Source organism: Anabrus simplex, chromosome 2 (assembly GCF_040414725.1).
Source record: "Anabrus simplex isolate iqAnaSimp1 chromosome 2, ASM4041472v1, whole genome shotgun sequence".
NCBI classification, from domain to species: domain Eukaryota; kingdom Metazoa; phylum Arthropoda; class Insecta; order Orthoptera; family Tettigoniidae; genus Anabrus; species Anabrus simplex.
In genome coordinates, this window is record NC_090266.1 from 782,522,903 (window position 1) to 782,549,045 (window position 26,143).

At 39.3% G+C, this 26,143-nt stretch overlaps 1 protein-coding gene across 5 annotated transcripts in view; it reads left to right on the top strand.

The window, feature by feature from the left end:
- LOC136864458 (S-adenosylmethionine mitochondrial carrier protein homolog) overlaps positions 1-26,143 on the top strand; it is a 163,059-nt gene that overhangs the window by 125,651 nt on the left and 11,265 nt on the right. For all 5 annotated transcript variants that reach the window (XM_068226286.1, XM_068226289.1, XM_068226288.1 and 2 more), the window contains 2 exons: positions 6,688-6,958; positions 9,179-9,323. In XM_068226286.1, coding sequence (XP_068082387.1) covers positions 6,688-6,958; positions 9,179-9,323 — 416 coding nt within the window. The remainder of the gene's footprint in view (positions 1-6,687; positions 6,959-9,178; positions 9,324-26,143) is intronic.

The following is a 26,143-nucleotide window of genomic DNA, read 5'->3' on the forward strand; positions in this document are numbered from 1 at the left end:
TTCATCTTGGATGTTGGTTTGAACACTTCTGTTACTTATTTCTAGGACTAAAACAATTTGCAAAATTTGTATTCGCTGATCTTCACCAATATTGTCACGAATGGCAACAATGTTGTCTACAGTGATGCTTGTCCACGGTCTCCTTTGATGAGCTTCATTTTACACAGCTTCTCTTCCTGCCGCAAATTTTTTGGCCCACTGGCACACTCGAGTCTCCGAAAGGGTTTTTTCCCCAAACTGTGTTGCTCGGTGCTGTCTCAAAATTTTAGAAGGTTTGGTGCCCTCTTTTGAGAGAAATTTGATAATGATGCGTTGTGCAACAGACGTGTGCACCTCTTGCTCACTCATGGCATACTGAAACAGCTCAGCTTTCCACCATCGTTTGCACATGCGAATCCCTTCTCCAGACACCCCTACCAACATCCTGGCAGGGCCCTGCCTCAGAATTATTATTAAGAGCAGCGGTACATTCAAATTCCCGTTTATATTTGATCCGCCTTCGTAGTTGCAAATAGAGGATTGTGGTGGCAATTAGAACATTCACAGTGGCTTGCAGACTGAATACTGAACGGCATGACATTCTATAATGAAGATTTTTACCGAGCTCGATAGCTGCAGTCGCTTAAGTGCGGCCACTATCCAGTATTCGGCAGATAGTAGGTTCGAACCCCACTGTCGGCAGCCCTGAAAATGGTTTTCCGTGGTTTCCCATTTTCACACCAGGCAAATGCTGGGGCTGTACCTTAATTAAGGCCACGGCCGCTTCCTTCCCACTCCTAGCCCTTCCCTGTCCCATCGTTGCCATAAGACCTATCTGTGTTGGTGCGATGTAAAGCAAGAAAAAAAAGAAAAAAAAAGATTTATGTATGTATGTATGAATAGACTGGGGGTTTATGGGATGAGGGAGAGTTCTTTACAATTTTCTCTTACACGATTGATTATGTGTAAAATCTGTAGATTATATCTGAAACATCCCTTAATTTTAAATAATTGTTGTTATGCACGAAATTTTGCTTACTCTTCAAATAACAGATAAAATTACTATTTTCTGTGGGTCTTATGCTCTGCAGCCAGTGATGGACACCCTTGCAGACCTATAGTTATATGAAGGGTACATAACAGGAGAAAATCAGAGGATGCATAATATTACTCAGCTTCAAAATTAACCACACCTAATGCAACAACACTGAGGAAACATCAGGTAGAACTTTTCCCTTTGGTGTCTGTCTATCTCTCTGGTTATCTATTTGTTTGTATATTCCTAAAAGTGGAAAACTGCAGGACTTATTTCAACGAAACTATGTATTTGGAATCTACTCGCTCAGGATTGTGTTATCAGGTGCTTAAGATGTCATGGTAATCACATGGAGTTGGTATTTATAAGATTATTCTCAGATATGTTTGCTAACATTAGGTCTATCAAAAGACTGTATATAACAGACGTTTAAGAATATGTTATTTCCGTTCCTTTATGCCATGCACATATATTGTATGATGGATAATATCGCAGATGATTAGGAGAAATTGTATTTTTAGTCCAAGTCCTGTGGGACATCTCGTGCATGTCACTTCAAAGTGAGTAATGCAAAAAAAAAAAAACCTAGATTCATCTTACTGTTTTTGATGGGGCAGATATTAAGGAAGGTATCATCAACATCAGAGTGCCACACCAGTGGTCAGAGAACCACGGAGAATTTCACACAACTTTGGACCAGGAACCTTATCGTACAATAAATTTGGAAATCATCCTCTTTCTGTCTTGACTTTGTTAATCTTCATCATATTTCATGTTACTGCCACATGCTTTTGTAGGAAAATATCTTTTAAACATGTTGCATTAAACATGTGAATATAGCTGTGTTACTTTGCATAAATTCCTGAAGGAAGCATGTTATCCTCTGCAAATTCCTATGCAAAGAACAGGTACAAATGCTAGTCTGTTAATATATTAGTTGAGAGTGTGAAATCCAAGCTTCAAGACTTTAAAAGATGTGCTTATAAGGAATGATGATGAAATGTTTTCTGACCAGGTTGACTGTTTTTCAGAACAAATCTCCTTAATTTTCACTTCAAAGAAAGTTATTATCCAAGGATGATTTTGTCAGCATTCCTCATTTACATACAATAAAAAAGTGTTACAAGACAATGAGGGCCAATAAATTCTTACTCTGCCACATCCTAAGTATCTGCAGCAGCTGACTGCTTCTTTACATATTTTACAAAATCAGGTGAATGAAAATGAGCATTTTATGAAAGTTGTCTGGGACAAAGTAAGTTGAATAGATAAGTGGGTTATTTTACACTTGAATGAGGTTTATGTTAGTGAAAGAATAGATTACAGGTCAGGGAATATTGTACGTTTTACAGAAAACCACAATCACCCTACCAAAGCAAAAACTGCTCTTGCTTATTTGATGTTATCAGTATTTTCTTCTTTCGAACATGTCGTTGCCTTATGAATAGTGAAGGCAATTTCAGGAGCCGAAATGGCAGACATAACCAAGAAAGTTGTGCAACTTTTAGAGGATTGCAACTTCAAAGTTCTGTGCATCATTTCTGATAATAGGTCATTCAGAATATGTTTGAATTGTTGAATGAAGGCTCCGATGACTAATGCATGCTTTTTATCCCCAAAATATACCATCCAGTATACTATATGTACCACACTGTTTGTCTTCTGAAGACCTTTAGAAACAATTGGATAAATCAAAAGGATCCTTCCAAAACTTTCACAATCCCTGCCATTGAATCTGAAACAGGGGACAGCAATGGAGATATATTTAAAAGAGCCAAATGTAGTAACCTGAGAAACATCTAAAAGAATGAAAGAAACAGTATTTTGATGAAAAAATACAAATTGAACTTTAAAACTTTGTATCCTAGCAATCTAGAGAGGCAACAAGTGTCACTTGCCTTAAATGTTTTCGACGAGAGCACTAAAGCCACTTTGATTGTACTGTATATGGCTATGAATAAACTGCACAAGTCATTGGTATAATATGGAATTAGAAATGGTGGTCTAATGTAAATGCAAACAGTAGTAAAAATGGTGTTCATAGTATGAATAAATTTGGTGAACCATTTTCTGTTCTTTCAGATTTTTGGTTTCAGTTCCTCAAAAAGTTTCTTATGTGGGTTCATAATTGAAGTTAGTGATGAGTTTCAAAGGTGGTTCTTTAACCTCAGACATGGGGAAACTCTCATGAGAAGTACAAAAACGCATTTGAAGGTTGTACAGTTTAGTTTGAAAATTGAGAATGTACAATATGCATCGCTTGGTAAATATCAAAGTAATAAATTAGAAAAGAGATTCTGTGTTTGCAGACAATTTAGTGGTGGAAATTATAAAATTAGTGTCACTCAGATAATAGATACAGAAAGAAAAATTAGAAGAAGAAAACTTGGGATAAAATCTGCAATGTATGGTTTGACAACCCTGAATTTTCAATCTCTGGATTTGATAGCTAAAGGCCCATGCAAAGAATATCTGTATTGCTCTGCCAGAGAACTGGAATGTTCTTAAACGTTTGTTATATGCAGTCTTTTGATAGACCTAATGTTAACAAAAATATTTGAGAATATTCTTCCTATAAATACAAACTCCATGTGAATATAATGACAACATATGCACCTGATAACACAATCCTGAGTTAGATTCCAAATACGTAGTTTGTTTGAAATAAGTCCAGCAGTTTCCTGCTTTTAGGAATAGACAAACACCAAAGGGAAAAGTTCTACATCATGTTTCCTTGGTGTTCAGTTACATTAGGGGTGTGTTAATTTTCAAGCCAAGCAAAATATTATGAATCCTCTGATTTTCTCCTGTTATGGATCCTTCAAATAACTATTTGTCTGTGAGGGTGACCGTCGCTGGCTGCAGAGCATGAAGTCTGTAGAAACTAGTAATTTTCTCCGTCATATGAAGTGTAAGCAAAATTATGCACAAGACAAAAATGATTTAAAATGAAGGGGCATTTCATATATAGTCTACATATTTTACATAATCAATAGTGTAAGAGGAAATTGAAAAAACCTTCCAGTTTTCTTATAAACCCCCAGTCCTTCAGTGATTCTTAAATGATGTGCATATAGAAACCTACTCCTTGATGATGATTAGTATGTAGCTTGGTCAAGTTATAATCGATATGAAAAACTCTTCTGGTCTCCCTAAAAAAAACCAGTCTAATCAGTGATTTTTAAATAATAAGCATATCAGAACCTGCTCCAGATGAGTAGACTCTAAATATGAAGTTTGGTCAAGATATAATAATTAATGTAAGAGAAAATTTGAAGGGAAAAAAAAAAAAAAAGGAACTCTTCTGATCTTCCTATAAACTCCCAGTCCATTCAGTGATTTTTAAATGATATGTATATCAAAACCTGTTCCTGAGTGAGTTGACTCTAAATATGAAGCTTGGTTGAGATCTCTTCTGCTGTTTACCCGTGATGGTGCAACAAGCAGACAAACAAACATGTAGGCTAAAAACTAGTGATACAATCTTGAGCTGACCCAAAACGTATAAATATATCAAAATATGGTGAAATAAATGACATTATAGACAGCTGATCCCCTGCAACTTTATTTATAAAACCAGTTACAGTACTGAACCATAGCAAAACTGTCTGGTTCTCTTAAATTTTGGGCAGCGATGGGTTTATAGGGTTTGGCCGTTAACCATTTTGTTACTCTGTGGGCAGAAGGTAATGACACATTAGCTTGTACGGCGAGACGCGACAGAGATTTTGTTGGAGTTCTTTCTAAGAGAGTTCCTATTTCATCAAGCTTTTCCTCTGTTAAAACAGTTCGTCTCCTGCGTGTCTTTCACTAAATTACGTATCGTATTCATATGGGGAGGGAGGATGGCAGGTAATTTTCAAATGAATCGAAAGCAGCACTCTAACAGAATATTGCTTCACATAGCACAACACAATGAATACACGCTGTTCTGCTGTATAAGTCACTCATTAAATGCTCTTGAATTCATACAGAAACTAAGCTATTTGAAAGCTAACATGCTGAGCATACTATCAATACCAGAGATGTTAAACCAAACTATTGTGCTGAAGACATGGGACTTAAGGCTTATTTGTTGCTGCATTAGATCACAAAAGTCTGATATGAAGCAATATATCTCTTGGCAAATGAGCTAAAAATGTGGCCGTGTAAAATAACATGACGAAAGAATTCTATCGTTCAAAGAAATGTTCTAATGATGATGGAAAGTGCAAATATAATTGTAATGAAAATGTATACCAATATACCAGTATATCGTTAAAAATCTACCCATCGGATTTCGTTGAACCACTTCCTAAACCATCTCAGAAGTAATAAGAACAAATTGCGAAATTTTCAGCGAAATTGGTCCAGTAATTTTTTAGTCCATATGAGACAAAAAAAAAACAAAAAACACACACACACTCTCTCTCTTTTTTCACTTTTATACGTATAGATAGTTAAATATCATTTTAGGTTACTAATGTATTCGGACTTGTTGATGAATGTTAATGTGTTGGTGATAAATTTTTAATTCTGTTTATTTTTAATATGTTTGTTGTAGCTATTAATTTTGTTTATATTATTCAGCCAAAGTAGGTCCAATTGGGGTCGAAACCTGTACTGATTGTGAATGTCATATATACTGTGGATGAGTTTTGTGATTACTTAATAAGAAATTTTGGCTAACTGTGTCATTTTTCCATTAAATATTTCCTTTCTCTGTCATTTCTAGAGAATTTAAAACCAACAGCTTTTACAGTCATCCTAAAAGCTGACAGAGATCCCTGGAGATTTATTATTGTTTTCACCTTATTGTACATCTCTTTCACATATAGTATATCGCCAGCCTTATACATCCCCAGAATTGTCCTGCAAATTAATTCCATGTTGAAACTGTTAACATTTGTTTTCATTTTTTTTTTTTTTCTTTCTTGGTGTTTTAATTGGTGAACATTATTCATCTGATAATTTCTACTTCAGTATATTCAAAGCACTTCGCTTCAAATGACTGGTAGCTGCATATATTCTAGCCATCATGTGACTTGCACAGTCAGTTTTCTTACTATCTCCCAGAACATTAAATTCTTCCACAAAGTAATTGTAAACCTTCCCATTACCCTCACATCAGAACGTAGGGTTTCCCCCAGCTTACTCCAGCAAAAATGGTAACGATTACTTAACACTAAATAATCAGTACAACAAGAAACTCCAAGTCAGACACTGTAGCTAGGCTACTCACAACTACTATTCACTGGATTCTATGCAACCTTAAGTCGATAAAATTCCACCTTTAGTTGCATATCATGACAACATACAGTACACAACAGAGTGAGGTAAGGAAGTGGAAACCTGTCGACAGCATGCAGACTAAGAGCCCAAGTTGTTTATTTAGCTATAACAAGGTAGTACTAACAATATGAGTTATAACAAACGTAGTTGGGAGAACAGGTTTGTATTTATAAAGAACATCATAGAAGATGATATTTCTTATTATATTTTTCTGGTGAGCATGTTGTTTTCAGTTGCTATGTTGATTAGTTTTCCATATTTCAGAATTATATTACTCTGATAACTGTATTGTGAGTAATTGCAGCATGTGAATTTCTACATGGCTGTTCTTAATTTGTTAGTTCTACAAATTGTCTTTGTTGGTTGGCCGTTTCATTTTGAAGTATAATTTGTGTTTCTAGGTATCATGTTTGGTGAAAGTTCCTACAGAAATCTTGAAACAACGTCAGCAAGTTGGAATATATTCTTCTGATATACTAAAATCATGCAGTAAAATATATTCAGAAAATGGAATAAGGGGCTTTTATCGAGGTTTGTCAAGTACCATACTGCGTGAGATACCATTTTCTATCATCCAGTTTCCAATTTGGGAATTTCTCATGGCCAGAATGGGACATCGGAAAAAGAGAGAACTCTCTCCAGCTGATAAAGCACTTTGTGGAGCAATTGCTGGTATGCTTGTTCATTTACTTGTATGTAATGTAATGTTTGCATATGTGTACATTAATTGACAGATCAATCATTTCAGGAATTAATGATTGAATGAAATTTTGTGATTTTGTAGTGGCGCAGTTAATATGTGCATGTAAAGGCATGAGAAGAGCGGCCAGTTTTCAAGCATAACAGTCATCTTTGTCATTATAATTTTCTTGCAACTATGTGCAGTTGGGTCAGAGCAACTGCGGTTCCTTTCCATTATAATAAATTTCTGTATCACTTCTTATCTATCATCACATTCCAGCCCAGGTTCTATTGCTTTTTGCTGTTCTTAACTAGGTCCATCTATGTAATCAGGATATTCCTCAGTCTCTTTCTCTTTTCATTTGTAATTCGTGAGTTTGTTTTGACACTTTTTCTCCATTTGTCCATTTGAAATGTCCAAACTACCTCGGTTTAATATTTTTATTATTGTATCACTGAACTTTTTCATCTTCAAATTCTCCCTTTATGATTTTTCCCATGTTCTGTAGTACCGGTACTGTGTACTGTACTTAATAGAAATTTAATTTCTGCATTCTCCATTAATTCACTTTCTAAGAACTTCAAGGTCTCCACAACTTCAGTATCTATGTCTCTGACATTTATTGCTCTTTTTTCATTCTCTTTCTTCTCTTGTTATCACCATTTTCATTGTTTTCTTCTCATTGATTTTCATCTCCTGTTTGCATTCTTCCCATTTACTGCTTCAAGCTGTCGTTGCACTTCTCTCTTACCCTTCCCAAAACCATACTATTGTCATCAGTAAATAACACAGTTTAGATTGATAGTCTCATTGCCCCCAATAATTGACAATATATTTCTTTGGTTTAAGTTGTATGAAACTTACTGTTTCATGAATACTTTTTTTAAATTTTGCTAGTGGGGTGACGATGGGAAAGGAAAAGCCTAGGAGTTGGAAGGAAGCAGCCTTAATTAAGGTACAGCCCCAGCATTTGTCTGGTGTGAAAATGGGAAGCCACAGAAAACCATTTTCAGGGCTGCCGACAGTGAGATTCGAACCCACTATCTCCTGGATGCAAGCCCACAGCCGTGTGCCCCTAACCACATGGCCAACTTACCCGGTCATGAATACTTTTATTCAATCCCTATGCTGTAACCCATGACTGTAATATTCCCTTGAAGCATCAACAACAGGGTTGAGAAGCTCCTTTAGATGAGATTATGGCTCCTCAACGGAGGAAATGAAACTGCAATCCATCATGCAGCGTCTTGTATTCCTTTGTACCTAGTACCTCTAGGGGTGCCAACCTAATTGTAATAATAGCCTGTAATGAAAAAATGACTAAAAAAGTAGTGTGCTGGAAAGTGCTAAGGAATCTCTGCTTTGAAAAACATGTTCTTACAAGAAACATAGTTTTCTAGGTTAACTTCAGCTTGGAAAATAAGAAGTCTGCTAGTGCCAAGTCCAGAAAGTAGAGTGGGTGGGACTCGACAACTGCCTAGTTTTTTTGTCAGAGGAGAAACACACGAGCTGGTGTGTTGTCGTGTTGCAACACCCAAGTCTAGCTTTCTCACAATTCAGGTCCTCTTTCTGGACAGAGCATTCTTCAAAACACCTTACAATGTCTAGGCAGACAGAATTCTTTGTTTCTTGTCTAGCCATAGCCATGTGGAACAAATTTGCAATGGACAGTGCTTTTCCAGTGAAAAGAAAGCCCAACACTCATCAACTTGATGTATGACTGACTATACAAGTTTTTTTGTTCTATGTGATCCTTTTTCTACCCACTGTGAGTATTAAAGTTTATTTCAACATCATAGCTGTATGTCCATGTCATGCATCCTTTTAAAATGTTCCTTCAAGGAAGCTTTTCTTCTCATTTGGATGGTCAGTTCTTGACATGTTAAAATATGAAATCATGCAAATGAGTGGAGATCTTCTAGCAAGTTCATAGATAATTCACGGCAAGAGTAAGCTGCAGTGGCATAGGTACTTGAGAGTTCTGTTTCCTCACTGGACAGACTGAGATTCAATGCCCATATTGAGTCCCAGAGATATTTACTCTCATCACCTATCCTTGAAATCAATTGGGAGGGGGTAGAGGGTGAGGAGCTATACGCTCTATATCTTCCATCAGCCAACAGGCTAGAAAAGACACTTTTTCTGTACCTTTTGTTAAAATTTGATTCTCAATTCATTATCTTTTTTTTTTTTTTTTTTTTTTTTTTTAGGGGGCATAGCTGCTGCATTGACTACACCAGTGGATGTTGTAAAAACCAGAGTAATGCTTTCTGAAAAGAATTCATTTAATAATGGCAGAGAAAGGAAAATGCTTGCTGTCTTGAAAAGGATTTATTTTCATGAAGGAGTTCAAGGGTATGTGACACATTATTGGGTATCTTATACCTTTACCTTTTAGTATTAAATTGTGGTATTCAAGCCCGTATTTAGGGTTTATGACCCCCCCCCCCCCCGTTCAATTTTCAGCATCACTGTTTATTTATAGACTATAAATAAACTTGTGGAATTAGTTGATATGTAAAATTGAAATTGTTTTGAAAAGTATATAAACTTAACCAAATGCACATTATATTGTATAACAAACGTAGAGATTATAAATTTTCAGTCTGTTCTGAACACACAATACATAATGCAGTAAGGATGTACAAAACAATCACTACAGTTTAATGGGTCCTGTAAAAACATTATTGAAAAAATATAGATACACTGCAGTTTAATAATGGATTTGTGAAACTTACACAACTTCCAGAAATTACTTTCTCCTTGCCTTTTCAGCTGCGAAAGTGCTAATCACTTCCTCAAAACCAAGACTGACTGTAATATATGATTCCAAGGTGAGCACTCCAAGAATGACCAGTCATTCTTGAATCTGTGTCATCCATAGATAATTTTTAACTCATTTTAAACTTGAAAATGATCTTTCAGCAGAACAGTTTGTTGCTGGTGTACAACTGTAAATCTTGCTTAAGCGGCGTACACATTTGAGTAGACATCAGTAAGTTTTTTTGAAGCCAACATTCTGCTGGGAAATAGAAAAGAGGATTTATCAACTTTTTACGGATAACTGGGAAAGGAACGACAGTACCAAGATATACTGGGGCCTTACACAGCACATTGACGAACAAACACCAATGGCAAGCGTTTAATTGAACTGTGTAGGTTATATCAGTTGAAGATCATGTCCACAGTTTTCCCCAGAAAGGCAAAATACCCTACCACCTGGCGGTCACCGAACGGAGCAATAGGATCATTTCAAATCGATCATGTTGCAATAAGTGTAAAATGCAGGAAAGAGATCATGAATGTCAGAGTTCGTAAAGGTTGGAATGTTGATTTTGACCATTTCTTCACACAAATAAAGACCAGGTTACTGCCCAAACGAAAGATACCTTCTACCACAATTCCACCAAGGATTGGTCCCCAATTCTTGTCGGGGAATAAAGAACGTTTTGCAACTGATATCTTGCAAAAAGATATGAAAGACTGGAACCAACTGAAGTCCAGCATATGCGAAACGACCAATAACCTCGGGCAACCTCGAAGGAAGAGACGACATAGATGATGGAATACTGATTGTGATCTTGCAGTTGATGAGCGCGCCGCAGCCTGGACGAAGTGGTTCTCGACTAAACGATAGGAAGGCTGGGAGAATTTCAGAATGATGTGGAAACTGTTGAGTAAGACCATCAGATGTGTGAAAAGATCCTACGATCGGTCAAGACTGGAGAAGTTAGATGAAGAATTCAAAATGTACAACACCAGAAACTTTTATCAGGCCTTCAAAGAGGAACTCTCAGGGTATAGTTGGGGACAAAACATGACGACCTCGCCTCACACCACTACCCTCCCAGCGGCAGCCCGGTGTCTATTAGGGGCTAATAGGATTGACGGATTTACTACGTCTGCCGTAGTCAGAGTTGCCAAATCGTCTACCTCATTAGCACCAAACGAGCCAGAGCAGGAATAAAACCTGTTTTATTAGCACCAAACGAGCTAGAGCAGGAATAAAACATTTTCATGGAAACTATTTGCCATTTCGATGTAAACTGAATTATAGTTATTATAGCTCGGGAATTTAGACATGAAGAAATAATGTTAATATTGTATAATGGTGATCTAAAGTAGATTATGAGGTACCGAAGAGAGACCCCTGAATACTAAAACGCAAACTTAAACAACCCATAAAACTGGACTAGCTCAGTGATGGGCTAGTAACCCGAAGTCGGGAGGTGCCGTGGGTTCAAATCCCACCGGCTGTTCTTGAAATGATTTCTGTAGTTTTCCATTTCACGTAAAAGCCAGAACATTATAAGGCTGAAATAGCCATATGAATAATAATAATAATAATAATAATAATAATAATAATAATAATAATAATAATAATAATAATAATAATAATAATAATAATATAATTTCCTGCTTTTGTTGTTGCTATTATCATATAATTGTTAACAGAATGAATGTTCAAATTACCCAATTTTATCCCACCAATAGCCTGCACAGTTTGTAATGTAAACCATTTTGAAAAGCGAAAATAATAGTGTATTCATACTGAATGAAGAGACAACTGAATTATCTATTCATAATTAGTATAATTATTGGCTTCTCCGTGGCCCAGACGGTAGCCTTTGACAGTTAAGGGAAATCAATACACTTTAAGGCGTTAACTCCCACATTAGGGTGTTTTGCAAACCATAAAAAGTTTCAAATAGGTTGGATTATTGTTATTTATTTACTTTATTTTACTTTATTTTACATAAATATTTGTAAAGATGGTTCATGTTTGTGGGTTACTGTAGTCACGTCCTAGTTCGTGAACGATGGGCAACGGCTGAGTGGCCTAGCAAGTGGTCCTGAGAGTCGGGATACCAGTTGCTATGGAATGGGAGTGGGCATCTCGGACATATTCTGAGTCATGGCCCTCCTTGTGCTCAGGCGGCTAAGACTATACAATTCACTGGTGGTCCATAACCCGTTAGAGGAGAGATCCTCACTTGGACTATGTGCAAGTAGGGTAGCATCCTGCTTCATGAATTTACCGAGCTCAGAACATTTTAAGCAAGCCTCGGACCTATGGGAGTAATGGAGTCCCACTCCCATTTTACAGGTGAGGGACTCCTTGGAAACAACTTGGCGAACGAAATGGAATTCGATGGGGAGCTATCAATATTAATGGGGCTTATGGAAGAAAGAAAGTAGAACTGGCTGAGTCAGCAAAGAGGAGGATGCATTTGGATGTGCTAGGAGTAAGTGATATTCGGGTAAGGGGAGATAAGGAGGAAGAGATAGGAGATTGTAAAGTGTACTTGACGGGTGTTAGAAAGGGAAGGGCAGAGTCTGGGGTAGGGCTCTTTATCAGGAATACCATTGCACGGAACATAGTTTCTGTTAGGCACGTAAATGAGCGAATGATGTGGGTAGATTTGTCAGTTGGAGGAATTAGGACTAGAATTGTGTCCGTGTATTCACCATGTGAGGGTGCAGATGAGGATGAAGTGGACAAGTTTTATGAAGCATTGAGTGACATCGTGGTCAGGGTCAACAGCAAGGATAGAATATTACTAATGGGCGATTTCAATGCGAGAGTTGGGAATAGAACTGAAGGATACGAAAGGGTGATTGGTAAATGTGGGGAAGATATGGAAGCTAATGGGAATGGGAAGCGTTTGCTAGACTTCTGTGCTAGTTTGGGTTTAGCTGTTATGAATACATTCTTCAAGCATAAGGCTATTCACCGCTACACATGGGAGGTTAGGGGTACCAGATCCATAATAGACTATATCTAAATAGACTTCAAGTTCAGGAAATCTGTCAGGAATGTACGAGTTTTCTGTGGATCTGTAGTGAACTAAGTATCTCTAGGCCTAGGGTAGAGAAAGTGAAATCTGTCTGCAGACGAATAAGGGTAGAAAATCTCCAGGACGAGGAAATTAGACAGAAGTACATGGATATGATTAGAGAGAAGTTTCGAACAATAGACAGTAAGCAGGTTCAGGATATAGAAAGTGAATGGGTGGCATACAGGGATGCTGTAGTAGAAACAGCAAGGGAATGCCTAGGAACAACTGTGTGTAAAGATGGGAAAAGGCGAACATCGTGGTGGAATGATGAAGTGAGAGCAGCTTGTAAACGTAAAAAGAACGCTTATCAGAAATGGCTCCAAACAAGGGCCGAGGCAGACAGAAATTTGTATGTAGTTGAAAGAAACAGAGCGAAACAAATAGTTGTTGAATCCAAAATGAAGTCATAGGAAGATTTTGGTAACAACTTGGAAAGGCTAGGTCAAGCAGCAGAGAAACCTTTCTGGACAGTAACAAAGAATCTTAGGAAGGGAGGGAAAAAGGAAATGAACAGTGTTTTGAGTAATTTAAGTGAACTCATAATAGATCCCAGGGAATCACTGGAGAGGTGGAGGGAATATTTTGAACATCTTCTCAATGTAAAAGGAAATCTTCCTGGTGGTGTTGCAAACATCCAAGCTCATGGGGAGGAGGAAAATGACGTTGGTGAAATTACGCTTGAGGAAGTGGAAAGGATGGTAAATAAACTCCATTGTCATAATGCAGCAGGAATAGATGAAATTAGACCTGAAATGGTGTATAGTGGGAAGGCAGGGATGAAATGGCTTCACAGAGTAGTAAAATTAGCATGGAGTGTTGGTAAGGTACCTTCAGATTGGACAAAAGCAGTAATTGCACCTATCTATAAGCAAGGGAACAGGAAGGATTGCAACAACTATCGAGGTATCTCATTGATTAGTATACCAGGATGCATCCGGGAGATAGTAGGTTCGAATCCCACTATCGGCAGCCCTGAAGATGGTTTTCCGTGGTTTCCCATTTTCACACCAGGCAAATGCTGGGGCTGTACCTTAATTAAGGCCACGGCCGCTTCCTTCCAACTCCTAGGCCATTCCTATCCCATCGTCGCCATAAGACCTATCTGTGTCGGTGCGACGTAAAACCCCTAGCAAAAAAGTATACCAGGCAAAGTATTGACTGGCATCTTGGAAGGGAGGGTGCAATCAGTCGTTGAAAGGAAGTTGGATGAAACCCAGTGTGGTTTCAGACCACAGAGAGGCTGTCAGGATCAGATCTTCAGTATGCGGCAGGTAATTGAAAAATGCTACGAGAGGAATAGGCAGTTGTGTTTATGTTTCGTAGATCTAGAGAAAGCATATGACAGGCTACCGAGGGAAAAGATGTTCGCCATACTGGGGGACTATGGAATCAGAGGTAGATTATAAAATCAATCAAAGGTATTTATGTTGACAATTGGGCTTCAGTAAGAATTGATGGTGGAATGAGTTCTTGGTTCAGGGTACTTACAGGAGTTAGACAAGGCTGTAATCTTTCACCTTTGCTGTTCATAGTTTACATGGATCATCTGCTGAAAGGTATAAAATGGCAGGGAGGGATTCAGTTAGGTGGAAATGTAATAAGCAGTCTGGCCTATGCTGACAACTTGGTCTCAATGGCAGATTGTGCCGAAAGCCTGCAGTGTAATATCTTGGAACTTGATAATAGGTGCAATGAGTATGGTATGAAAATTAGCCTCTCGAAGACTAAATTGATGTCAGTAGGTAAGAAATTCAACAGAACTGAATGTCAGATTGGTGATAAAAAGCTAGAACAGGTCGATAATTTCAAGTATTTAGGTTGTGTGTTCTCCCAGGATGGTAATATAGTAAGTGAGATTGAATCAAGGTGTCGTAAAGCTAATGCAGTGAGCTCGCAGTTGCGATCAACAGTATTCTGTTAGAAGGAAGTCAGCTCCCAGACGAAACTATCTTTACATCGGTCTGTTTTCAGACCAACTTTGCTTTACGGGAGCGAAAGCTGGGTGGACTCAGGATATCTTAATCATAAGTTAGAAGTAACAGACATGAAAGTAGCAAGAATGATTGCTGGTACAAACAGGTGGAAACAATGATAGGATGGTACTCGGAATGAGGATATAAAGGCTAATTTAGGAATGAACTCGATGGATGAAGCTGTACGCATAATCTGGCTTCGGTGGTGGGGTCATGTGAGGCGAATGGAGGAGGATAGGTTACCTAGGAGAATAATGGACTCTGCTATGGAGGGTAAGAGAAGTAGAGGTAGACCAAGACGACGATGGTTAGACTCAGTTTCTAACGATTTGAAGATAAGAGGTATAGAACTAAATGAGGCCACAACACTAGTTGCAAATCGAGGATTGTGGCGACGTTTAGTAAATTCACAGAGGCTTGCAGACTGAACGCTAAAAGGTGTAACAGTCTATAATGATAATGTATGTATGTATGTATGTAGGTAGGTAGGTAGGTAGGTAGGTAGGTATATTTGTAAAAGGGAAAAAATACATTTAATCTGACATGTGGGTCCCCAGAAAAAACTAATTATTATTATTATTATTATTATTATTATTATTATTATTATTATTGTTATTATTATTATTAATAAATACATCGCAATTGGGAGCAGGTGGCAATGGCCCTTACATTAGTGTGATTTTTAATATCATGTGGCTATTTCTAGCGGAGTGCCGCCCTTATAAGGTAGACCCTCCGATGAGGGTGGGCGGCATCTGCCATTTGTAGGTAACTGCGTGCTATTGTGGTGGAGGATAGTGTTATGTGTGGTGTGCGAGTTGCAGGGATGTTGGGGACAGCACAAACCCCAGCTCCTGGGCAATTGGAATTAACGAATGAAGGTTAATATCCCCGACCCGGCCGGGAATCGAACCCAGGACCCTCTGAACCGAAGGCCAGTACGCTGACCATTTAGCCAACAAGTCGGACGTTCGTGTAATAATAAAGTTTTACTCAAAAGTACTCAAAAACTTTTCGTCGAAGCAGGTTCTGCTTCCGAACTTTCTTTTTAGTGGGGGTTACATAGGTATTGACATCACTGACTTTAACTGTTTTTTTTCACCATAGTAACACAGATTCCTGTCGCTTCTGATGCTAAATTATTTAAATTTTTACAAGTTATAACACCGCCATTTCCTAAAACACCTTGTAAGAAATTTTTAATGTTCCTTACCAAGTCACAGTTTGTTTTCGTAACTTAACATCTCTGCCAATTGCATTTTTGTCACTTTTAGTTGGAGTTCTTGGTGTGGAAGGAGAAGAAGAAGAAGACGAAGGTCCAGACAGCTGATTTAATTCCGCTTCGTTACACTGTGATTCTTGATTTACCCACGGCCGGAAGAATACCGACATATTACGCTTGGGCTACACTGATAAGTTATAAATATTACAAATATCAGTTATTTCATATCTTAGTATTAACAATACTCACTATGTCGCTGCACTGCACTCAGAATGAAGAAAGAGTCAAGATTAAAGAAAGTGATTTGGCAACCTCTCCATACCAAGCAAGGATCACATTGAGCTCATTAACTCAGCAGGGTGCAGGGTGGGATTTACAGCTGGTTTCCAGGTCATTTCCAAGAACTGAGGTCGTCATGTTTTGTCCCCAACTATATAAACCACATTGCCTTCACTGTAAGAATACAGACAGGGAGTTGGTCACCTGTAACTGCTGGAATGTGGAACTTTTGGCAAACTACTTTGAGCAGTTGCTCAATTGCGAAGAGCCCATGGAAAGATTACCTGTTGAAGATCCTCCAGAGATACACCTCCCATCCAACCCACCAACAATGCAGCAAGTTGCTAATGCCATCGGACATCTTAAGAACTGTAAGGCACCTGGGGAAGATGGCATCATTGCGGAAGCTCTAAAAGCAGGTGGAAATAAGATCATAGAGGCCATACACCAGATCTTGGTTGACTGCTGGGAGGCAAGATCCCTGATGACTGGAAATCAGCTGTCATACACCCTTTACATAAGAAAGGTGACCGCAGTGATGTCAATAACTACCGAGGGATATCTCTGCTGTCAGTAGCATACAAAGTGCTATCAAGGATTTTACTGGACAATGTGGAAAGCAATGTGATAGAACGATTGGTGAATATCAAGGAGGATTTCGGCGTGGACGGTTCTGTACCGAGCAGATCTTCAACCTAAAAGCCATTTCTCCAGCTAAAACAAGTAAGGAGTATGAACATCGCCGTGGTTTTCGTCAACTTTAAAACAGCTTATGATTCCATTGACTGCCAGACACTCTTCTCTGTACTGCAAGAACGAGGTGTCGATGACAACCCACGCACCCTCATCCAACGGACTCTTACAGATACAAAATCTAAGGTGAAGTTCAGGGGAGAACTATCTTGGAGTTTCAAGATAAAAACTGGAGTACGACAGGGTGATGACCTCTCACCCATTCTGTTTAATCTAGTGCTTGATAAAGTCATCAAGAACTGAGAATGTAGACGGAGGAGTGTAGAAATCAAACCAGTTGCCATTGGAGCTGGGACCCGAAAGATTGAAATCAGCTGCCTAGCATTCGCAGATGACATTGCTATCCTAACCAACAACTCTAAGGATGCTCTCATTGCTACCGGAGCCCTGCACAAGATAGCGGTGAAGGCAGGATTACAGATATCATACGACAAAACCAAGTTCTTTGAGACTCTGCTCCCGGAAACCCCCCTTTGACGACCATACATGGAATGATTTTGAGAATTGATTACTTCCTCTATCTTGGTGAATGGGTCCACCCCAATGGTAGAGACGGCACATCCATCTTGTAACAAACTCAATGTTGTGTACCAACTATCCCACAGTCATTGTAATAAGAGGTGCATTTTGAAAAATGCTAGGATCTGTCATTACAAAACTGTTGTCAGATCACAGTTTTTGTATGCCTCAGAGACCCTCCTGATGAACAAAAAAAGGCACCATGGATGATCTAGAGAAAGCCGAACGATGTATCCTAAGGAAAATTTATGGACCAAGATTGCTCCCAGATAGAACCTACAGACATAAATCGAACTCTGAGCTGTATAGACAGTTAGAATCAGCCGATACCAGAATGCGATGTAGGAGGCTCAAGTTCTATGGACACCTGCAACGAATGGACAGCAACAGGCTTACCAAGAAGATCTTCTCTGTACAGAATAACATCATCTGCAAAAAGTCTTATCTCTGATTCCACTTCTTTACACATATCATTGATATGTATAAGAAAACATAAAGGTCCAATAATACTGCCTTGAGGAATTCCCCTCTTAATTATTACAGGGACAGATAAAGCTTCGTCTACTCTAATACTCTGAGTTCTATTTTCTAGAAACATAGCCACCCATTCAGTCAATCTTTTGTCAAGTCCAATTGCACTCATTTTGCCAGTAGTCTCCCATGATCTACCTTATCAAATACCTTAGACAGGTCAATCGCGATACAGTCCAATTGACCTCCTGAATCCAGGATATCTGCTATATCTTGCTGGAATCCTACAAGTTGAGCTTCAGTGGAATAACATTTCCTAAACCCAAACTGCCTTCTATGAAACCAGTTATTAATTTCCCAAACATGTCTTATATAATCAGAAAGAGTGCTTTCCCAAAGCTTACATCAATGCATGTCAATCTGACTGGCCTGTCTTTTTCAGCTTTATGTCTATCACCCTTTCCTTTATACACAGGGGCTACAATAGTAACTCTCCATTCATTTAGTATAGCTCCTTCATGCAAACAATAATCAAATAAGTACTTCAGATATGGTACTTTATCCCAACCCATTGTCTTTAGTATATCTCCCAAAACCTCAATTCCAGCTGCTTTTCTAGTTTTCAACTTTTGTATCTTACTGTAAATGTCATTGTTATCATAGATAAAATTTAATACTTCTTTAGCATTAGTCACCTCCTCTATATGGACATTATCCTTGTAACCAACAATCTTTGCATACTGCTGACTGAACACTTTTGCCTTTTGAAGATCCTCGCATACACACTCCCTTTTTTCGTTAATGATTCCTGGAATATCCTTAGAACCTGTTTCTGCCTTAAAGTACCTATACATACTCTCCATTTTCCACTAAAATTTGTATGACCACCAATTATGCTTACCATCATGTTATCCTTAGCTGCCTTTTTTGCTAGATTCAATTTCCTAGTAAGTTCCTTCAATTTCCTCTTACTTCCACAGCCATTTCTAACTCTATTTCTTTCCAACCTGCCCCTCTTTCTTAGTCTCTGTATTTCTCTGTTATAATATAGTGGATCTTTACCATTCCTTACCACCTTCAAAAGTACAAACCAATTTTCGCATTCCTCAACAATTGCTTTAAACCCATCCCAGAGTCTGTTTACATTTTTATTTACCGTTTTCCACCGATCATGGTTACTTTTTAAAAACTCCCTCATGTATGTTTTTTCAGCCATATGGTACTGCCTAATAGTCCTAATTTTAATATCTTCCTTTCTTTCACATTTATTTTTAACTACCACAAAAACAGCTTCGTGATCACTAATACCATCTAATACTTCTGTTTCTCTATAGAGCTCATCTGGTTTTACCAGCACCACATCCAGAATATTCTCCCTTCTAGTTGGTTCCATCACTTTCTGAATCGGATGCCCTTCCCGTATTAACTTATTTGCCATTTGTTGGTCATGCTTCCTGTCGTTCGCATTACCTTCCCAATTAACATTTGGTAAATTGAGATCACCCCCTACAATCACGTTCCTTTCCTTATCGTTTCCAACATAGCTGATTTTCTTATCAAATAATTCTGAATCAGCGTCTGCACTACCCTTTCCCAGTCTGTACACTCTAAGGACATCAAGTTGCCTATTATCCTTCGAGATGAGCCTTACACCTAGAATTTCATCTTTGTCATCTTTAACTTTTCTTGTAGCTTACAAATTCTTCTTTCACCAGAATGAATACTCCCCCTCCTACCATTCCTGTCCTATCTTTACGATACACCCTCCAGTTCCGTGAGAAAATTTCTGCATCCAATTATATCATTTCTCAGCCATGATTCAACTCTATTACAATATCTGGTGAGTATATATCTTTAATTTACTTAAGTCTATTCCTTTCTTTACAATACTTCTACAGTTGAGCACTAACATTTTGTTATGCCTACTTGATTTCCAGTTCCCTGTTCCCTTATCACCACTCCCTAGGCCACCCCGTTTGCCTGAAAGTACCTCCCTATAACCCTTCTAAACAAATTTCCTAACTTATATGTACCACTGCAGTTTAAGTGAAGGCCATCTGAGCGCAGATCTCTATCTCCTACCCACCCATTAGGATCTAGAAACCTCACTCCCAGATTCCTATATATACACTCCATAGTCTCATTTAAATCTCCAATCACCTTCCAGTCAGTATCCCTTCTACACAGTATTCCACTGATAACAATCTCCGCTTCCTTAAACTTCACTCGTGCTGCATTTACCAGGTCCTACACATCCCCAACTATGTTGGTACTTACACCAGCTTGTCTTACATTGTTAGTACCAACGTGAAACACAGCCACCTTCTCCTCTCCCTCCTCCTCCTCTTCTACTTTCCTCAACATCTGCCTTAACCTAATTCCTGGATAACAATCTACCCTGGTCTCCTCCACATACTTTCCCCACATGTCTAACAATGGAATCCCCCATGACCAGAGCCTCAACCCTACCCACCTCATTTGATTCCCTCCTCTCCTGGTCTGTCCTATCTTTCCTGATAGCTGCAGAAGCTACTTCCTCCTCCCTTTTCTCCATCCCATGTCCCTGTTCCACCTGTCTTTTCTTATCCACTACTCCACATTTCCCTTTCCTACCTTGTCCCTTTCTCCTACTTCTACACTTCTCAGCAACATTTCCCTGTTCCTCATCTTCCCTCGGCTGTTCTACCTCCAGTGACTTGTATCGATTTCTCACAGACACCCGTCCTGAATTCTGATCCTGAATGGAGCCCTTAGCCTGCAGTCTCCTTCCCCTTAAAACATTAGACTACCTGTCTTCTACAATTCCCCACCTTTCCTCCCCATCCCTCTTTTACACCTTCTGTATCCTGTACATTGAGGGAGCCCTACTTTCCTTCCTGTCCTCTGAGATGGCATTCTTCTTACAATCCCTAAATGCTTTCATAACTGTATGAAGAGATCAAAGCAAAGCAAAGTCACCTCCGTACAGGCCATAAAGGCCCTTTGTGGAGTGGAAGGTAAAGGCTTCCACCATTGTTAACCTCGGCACGTAATGGGGTAGAGTGGTTAGCTCTACGCCCGGCCGCCTTTGCCCCCAGGAATCAACCTGGTACTCATTTTTGTTGTAGGCTCAGTGAACCTCAGGGCCATATGCACCTCTGGAAGTGGAAATCTCGTTTCTTAAATTTTACAACTTCCTGACAGGGATTCGAACCCACATCCTTCTGGGTGAACTGAGCATACCTTTACCGCCTCAGCCAGGCAGCCCTTGTATGAAGAGATCAGTAACCTTTATTTACAATCCTGTTTGTGTGATTACCTCAATGGAGATCTTTCCTTATATTAACACATAGGTACGTACAGTGATTTTTGTAATGAGCTTGGACCCCATCAATGCAATAATTAAAACTGACAGGACCATTTCTCTTTGTGAAACTAACAACCTGATTTTTCTTCCTGTTTACCATCACACCATTGCCTGCTGTCTGTCTCACAACATTGTGAAGGTCTTTTTGCATTTGCTCCCAATCTTGTTATTTATTAATCTGTACAGTGTAACATCATCTGTAAATAACCTTATCTCTTATTTTAATTCTTTACTCTTATCACATATATTTAGAAGAAAATGTAAAAGTCCAATTTTACTGCTTTGAGAATTTCCATGTTAATCACTTAATATAATTCTCTGTGTTCTATTTTCTAGAAATATGGCCACCCAATTCAGTTACTACTACTTCTAAAAGAAGCCATACTACATGGCGCAACAACCGTGAAGGGTCTTGGCCTACGAAGCGACCGCTGCACAGCCCAAAAACATGCAGATTACGGGGTGTCGTGTGGTCAGCACGACGAATCCTCACGGCCGTTACTCTTGGCTCTCTAGACTGGGGGCACCATCTCACTGTCAGATAGCTCCTCAGTTGTAATCACGTAGGCTGACTGGACCTCGAACCAGCCCTCAGGTCCAGGTAAAAATCCCTGACCTGGCTGGGAATCTAACCCGGGGCCTACAAGAGGCAGGCATGCTACCCCTACACTGCGGGGCCAGCCACTGGATACTTCTGCCTTCTATAAATGATCACATAGACACTCTTCTTGTTCATTAATGATATCTGGAATGTCCTCCTTAAAACCTGTTTTTGCCTTAAAGTACCTGTTCATACCCTTCTCTATTTTTAACTAAAATTTTCATGACTGCCAATTATGCCTGCCATCATGTTACACTTTGCCTTAGCTGAATTCTTCACTAGATTCAAATTCCTTGTAAGTTCCTACAATTTCTCCTTACCTCCACATCCATTTCTATCTCTATTTCTTTCCAACCTGCACCTACTTCTTAGCCTCTTTACCTCTCTGTTATAATATAGCTGGTCTTTACTGTTCCTTACCACGTATAAAAATACATACTTCCTTTCACATTCCTTGTTGCTTTAAACCCCTCCCACAGACTGTTTAAATTTTTGTTTACCGTTTTGCACAGATCATGATTACTTTTTTAAAACTCTCTCATGCTTGTCTTATCAACCATATGGTACGGCCTAACAGTCCTACTTTCACAACGTTTCTTTCTATTATTTATTTGTAGCTATGACAAAAACCGTTCATGATCGATAATACCATGTACCACTTCAGTTTCTATGTAGAGCTCATCTGTTTTTACCAGCACCACCTCCAGAATATTCTTCTCTCTAGTTGGTTCTGTTACTTTCTGATTCAGCTGTCCTTCCCAGATTATTTACCATTTGTTGTTCATGCTTCTTGCCATTTGCATTACCTTCCCAATTGACATTTGGTAAATTGAGTTCAGTCACAAAGAACTTTTTTATTTAAGGTCAGCAGAATCATTAATTGTTTTACTCGTGATGAGTTACAGTCAGTCAGTGCAGGTTTCTGTTTGTTTCAGGTTAGTATCAGTTGACAAATAATTAATGGTAAAGAATACTCATTCTCTTATAAACTAAAAGATATACATTAATAAACATACATTCAAATATTTGAAACTTTAAATTTAATGTTCCTTGAAAAAAGTAGACTGTCATGTTAAAACCAATGCGCATCAGGGGCAGATCCACGGAACAGTTTTCATGGGGGGCGACAGCGATGATGACTTTGACCGTCAATCCTAGTGGGTATCAGAATTTGGCAGGAGCATGATGGGTTTGGGCCAGTCCCAAAATATAATTCACCTTAGACTTTGAAAGTGTTTAAAAGTGCTTCTAGACACCAGAAAGTATATCAATTAATTGGTGTCTCAGTGTACTTCATTTGCAAATAGAGGTATTAGCCCTAGTGGCAAATTTCAAGTAAAATAGTTATTCAATGGCTTCAGTCACCGGGTACTGGCATATTGAGGTGACGCCATCTAGCCTGCCTGCATGTTAATTTTTGATCTACCGTTTTACTCTGCCAGATTTCAACAGTGAACCAAAACTCCATTAGGTTACTTATGGCTGAGTTTTTATTGAATTTTGTCAGGTTGACACCAAATGTGCCACCAGAGATCTTTAACATGCTGACATCATATGACATGGAGTGCTCACAATATATATGTTTATTGTAGCCTTCAGAAATTCGATGATGTCCTATTGATGTGAGAAATGTGCCAGGGCTTCCTGCCCAAGGCCAGAGCAGGTTAAAGAAGCGAGGCCAAATTACCCGATTTGTGATGATCAACATTGGGACAATGACTGGATGCAGCCGCGAGTTGTCTGAATTATATAAGCTATGACGGGTGGACATTGTCTGTATCCAGTAGACAAACTAGAAAGGTGCAAAGGCCTGCGACATTAGTGAAGGATACAAGCTCTTGTACCAAGACACAACATCCTGCCAGAATGGCATGCCAATTGCCATGTCTCTCATTATGCACCACAGGTAGGACGCTCAGCATAAGGATTTTGGATAAGGGTAAGGAGTGATGACACCAGGAAAGCATTTCATGGACAAACAGGTCTGGAGGTGGAATAACGAGGTCCAGCGCGCAGTCAAGTCCAAGAAGATTACCAACAAGAACTGACACCAGTCTGGTCCGCTATAGGAAACTCAAGTCTGTCACCAAACAAACAGTAACAACCGCCAAGGACATTTATTTTTGTGACGTTTATGAATGCTTAGATCAACCCAGTGGAGCCAGTTGCTATCTCTAGGATCACCAGATCTCGTTATCGTGCCACTGGAGATATTGGTAATTTCATCCACATCAAGGACGAACATGGACGACTCCTTTGAAACCCAGCAGATATATTTAGATGCTGGCATGAACACTTTACTGCCATTTGTAATGAGGAGTTCCCACATCCAACTATCCCCACAGCCAATCCAGTGCAGAGTGCAGTTCCACCCATCACACATACCTGGATTGCAGCTGCCCTCCATGCAATGAAAAACGTATGCCGGTGTGGAGACAAAGCAGGACTTCATTAAGATAAGTTCCAGATTTCAAGTTCCTAAGTATTTAAATGGAAATAAACATGATTTGAGTGTGGTTTGATAGAATCTGATGATGTTCTTTTAGGAACAAAACATGTCATTCTATTTTAATTAAGTTGTTTCCTTTTCAAGTAAAATTCTGTTACTATATGTTTGCTTTTCAGATAGTTTATACATTTATTAATCAAAATTAGTTTTAGCAGACTGAAGAACCTAACAGTTATACGAGGGCTATAAATAAAGTAGTGGCAATATTGATAGAACACAATATTTAATGAACTAACTAGTACAATTGCATTACATTCCTTCAGCAAAGTCAACCGCAAAGTCTATTACCTTCTGCCAAATATCGGGAAGCCGTTGGGGACCGTTTGCAAAGCGTTCTCTATTGAAGACAGCAACAGAGTGCCCTGCAGATCATAGTACAGATATCATGTCAGGAAATTGGCGGCCTCGGAGGTGTTCCTTCAACTTCGGAAATAGGTCGTAGTCACAAGGACTCATGTCTGGTGAGTACAGAGGGTTTTCCAAGACCTCCCAATGCCACCTTTGCAATTTTTTAAAAATTTCATGTGGCTATTTCTAGCTGAATGCAGCCCTGGTAAGGCAGACACTCTGATGAGGGTGGGCAGCATCTGCCATATGTAGGTAACTGTGTGTTATTGTGGTGGAGGATAGTATTATGTGTGGTGTGTGAGTTGCAGGGATGTTGGGGACAGCACAAACACCCAGCCCCCGAGCCACTGGAATTAACCAATGAAGGTTAAAATCCCCGACCCGGCCGGGAATCAAACCTGGGACTCTCTTAACCGAAGGCCACTATGCTGACCATTCAGCCAACGAGTCGGACACCGTTGCAGTAAGATCTTGACATTCTTTAAGACATAACAACATGCATTGTCTTGTAACACGATAGGATGATTGTCTCACAATAAACGTGGACGTTTGCGTCACATAGATGGATGCAGATGTTGCTCTAGAAATCTGCAATAGTAGTCACTGTTGACGGTTTGTCCCTCAGGCATAGCATGCGTAAGAATAACACCCTCATAGTCATAAGCCACAATCAGCATAAGCTTCACTCAACTGGGCTCCTTTCGAAATTTCTGTGGACATGGCCAACCTGGGTGATGCCATTCATTCGATTGACGCTTTAATTCAGGCTCGTAGGCTCGTGCCCACGTCTCATCAATGGCGACAATACGCTGCAGAAATCTGTCCCCTTAGCTGCAGTATTTGTCCAGGTGGATTCCAGCCAGTGCATACCGGTTCCATTTCTGTATGTTGGTGAATTGATGTGGAACCGAACGGACACAATTTTTCTCATGTTAAAATTTTTCGACAGTCTGTGCCACACAGTTTGATGATTAAGACCAACCTCTACAGATAATTCCCGGACAGTCCATTCATGGTCTATGGAAACGAGACCGCTCACTATGTCGATCTGATCTTGAGGAATGGACGGCTGACCTGTGAGGTGCAAATCCAGAGTCTCATTCCAGCCCGTATGAAACGCCTTAACCCTTCGTGCAACTGTCCTATACGGAAATGCATTCTCGTCACAGGTTTCACGTGATCCCCGATAACATACAGATGCATTTTTGCCACGGACAACCTCAACTATGAATGCTGATCACCTTCTGAAATCATGCTTTTGAGCGGTGAAATCGACACTCTTAACTTTAACGCCACACAGCAACATCACTCCTA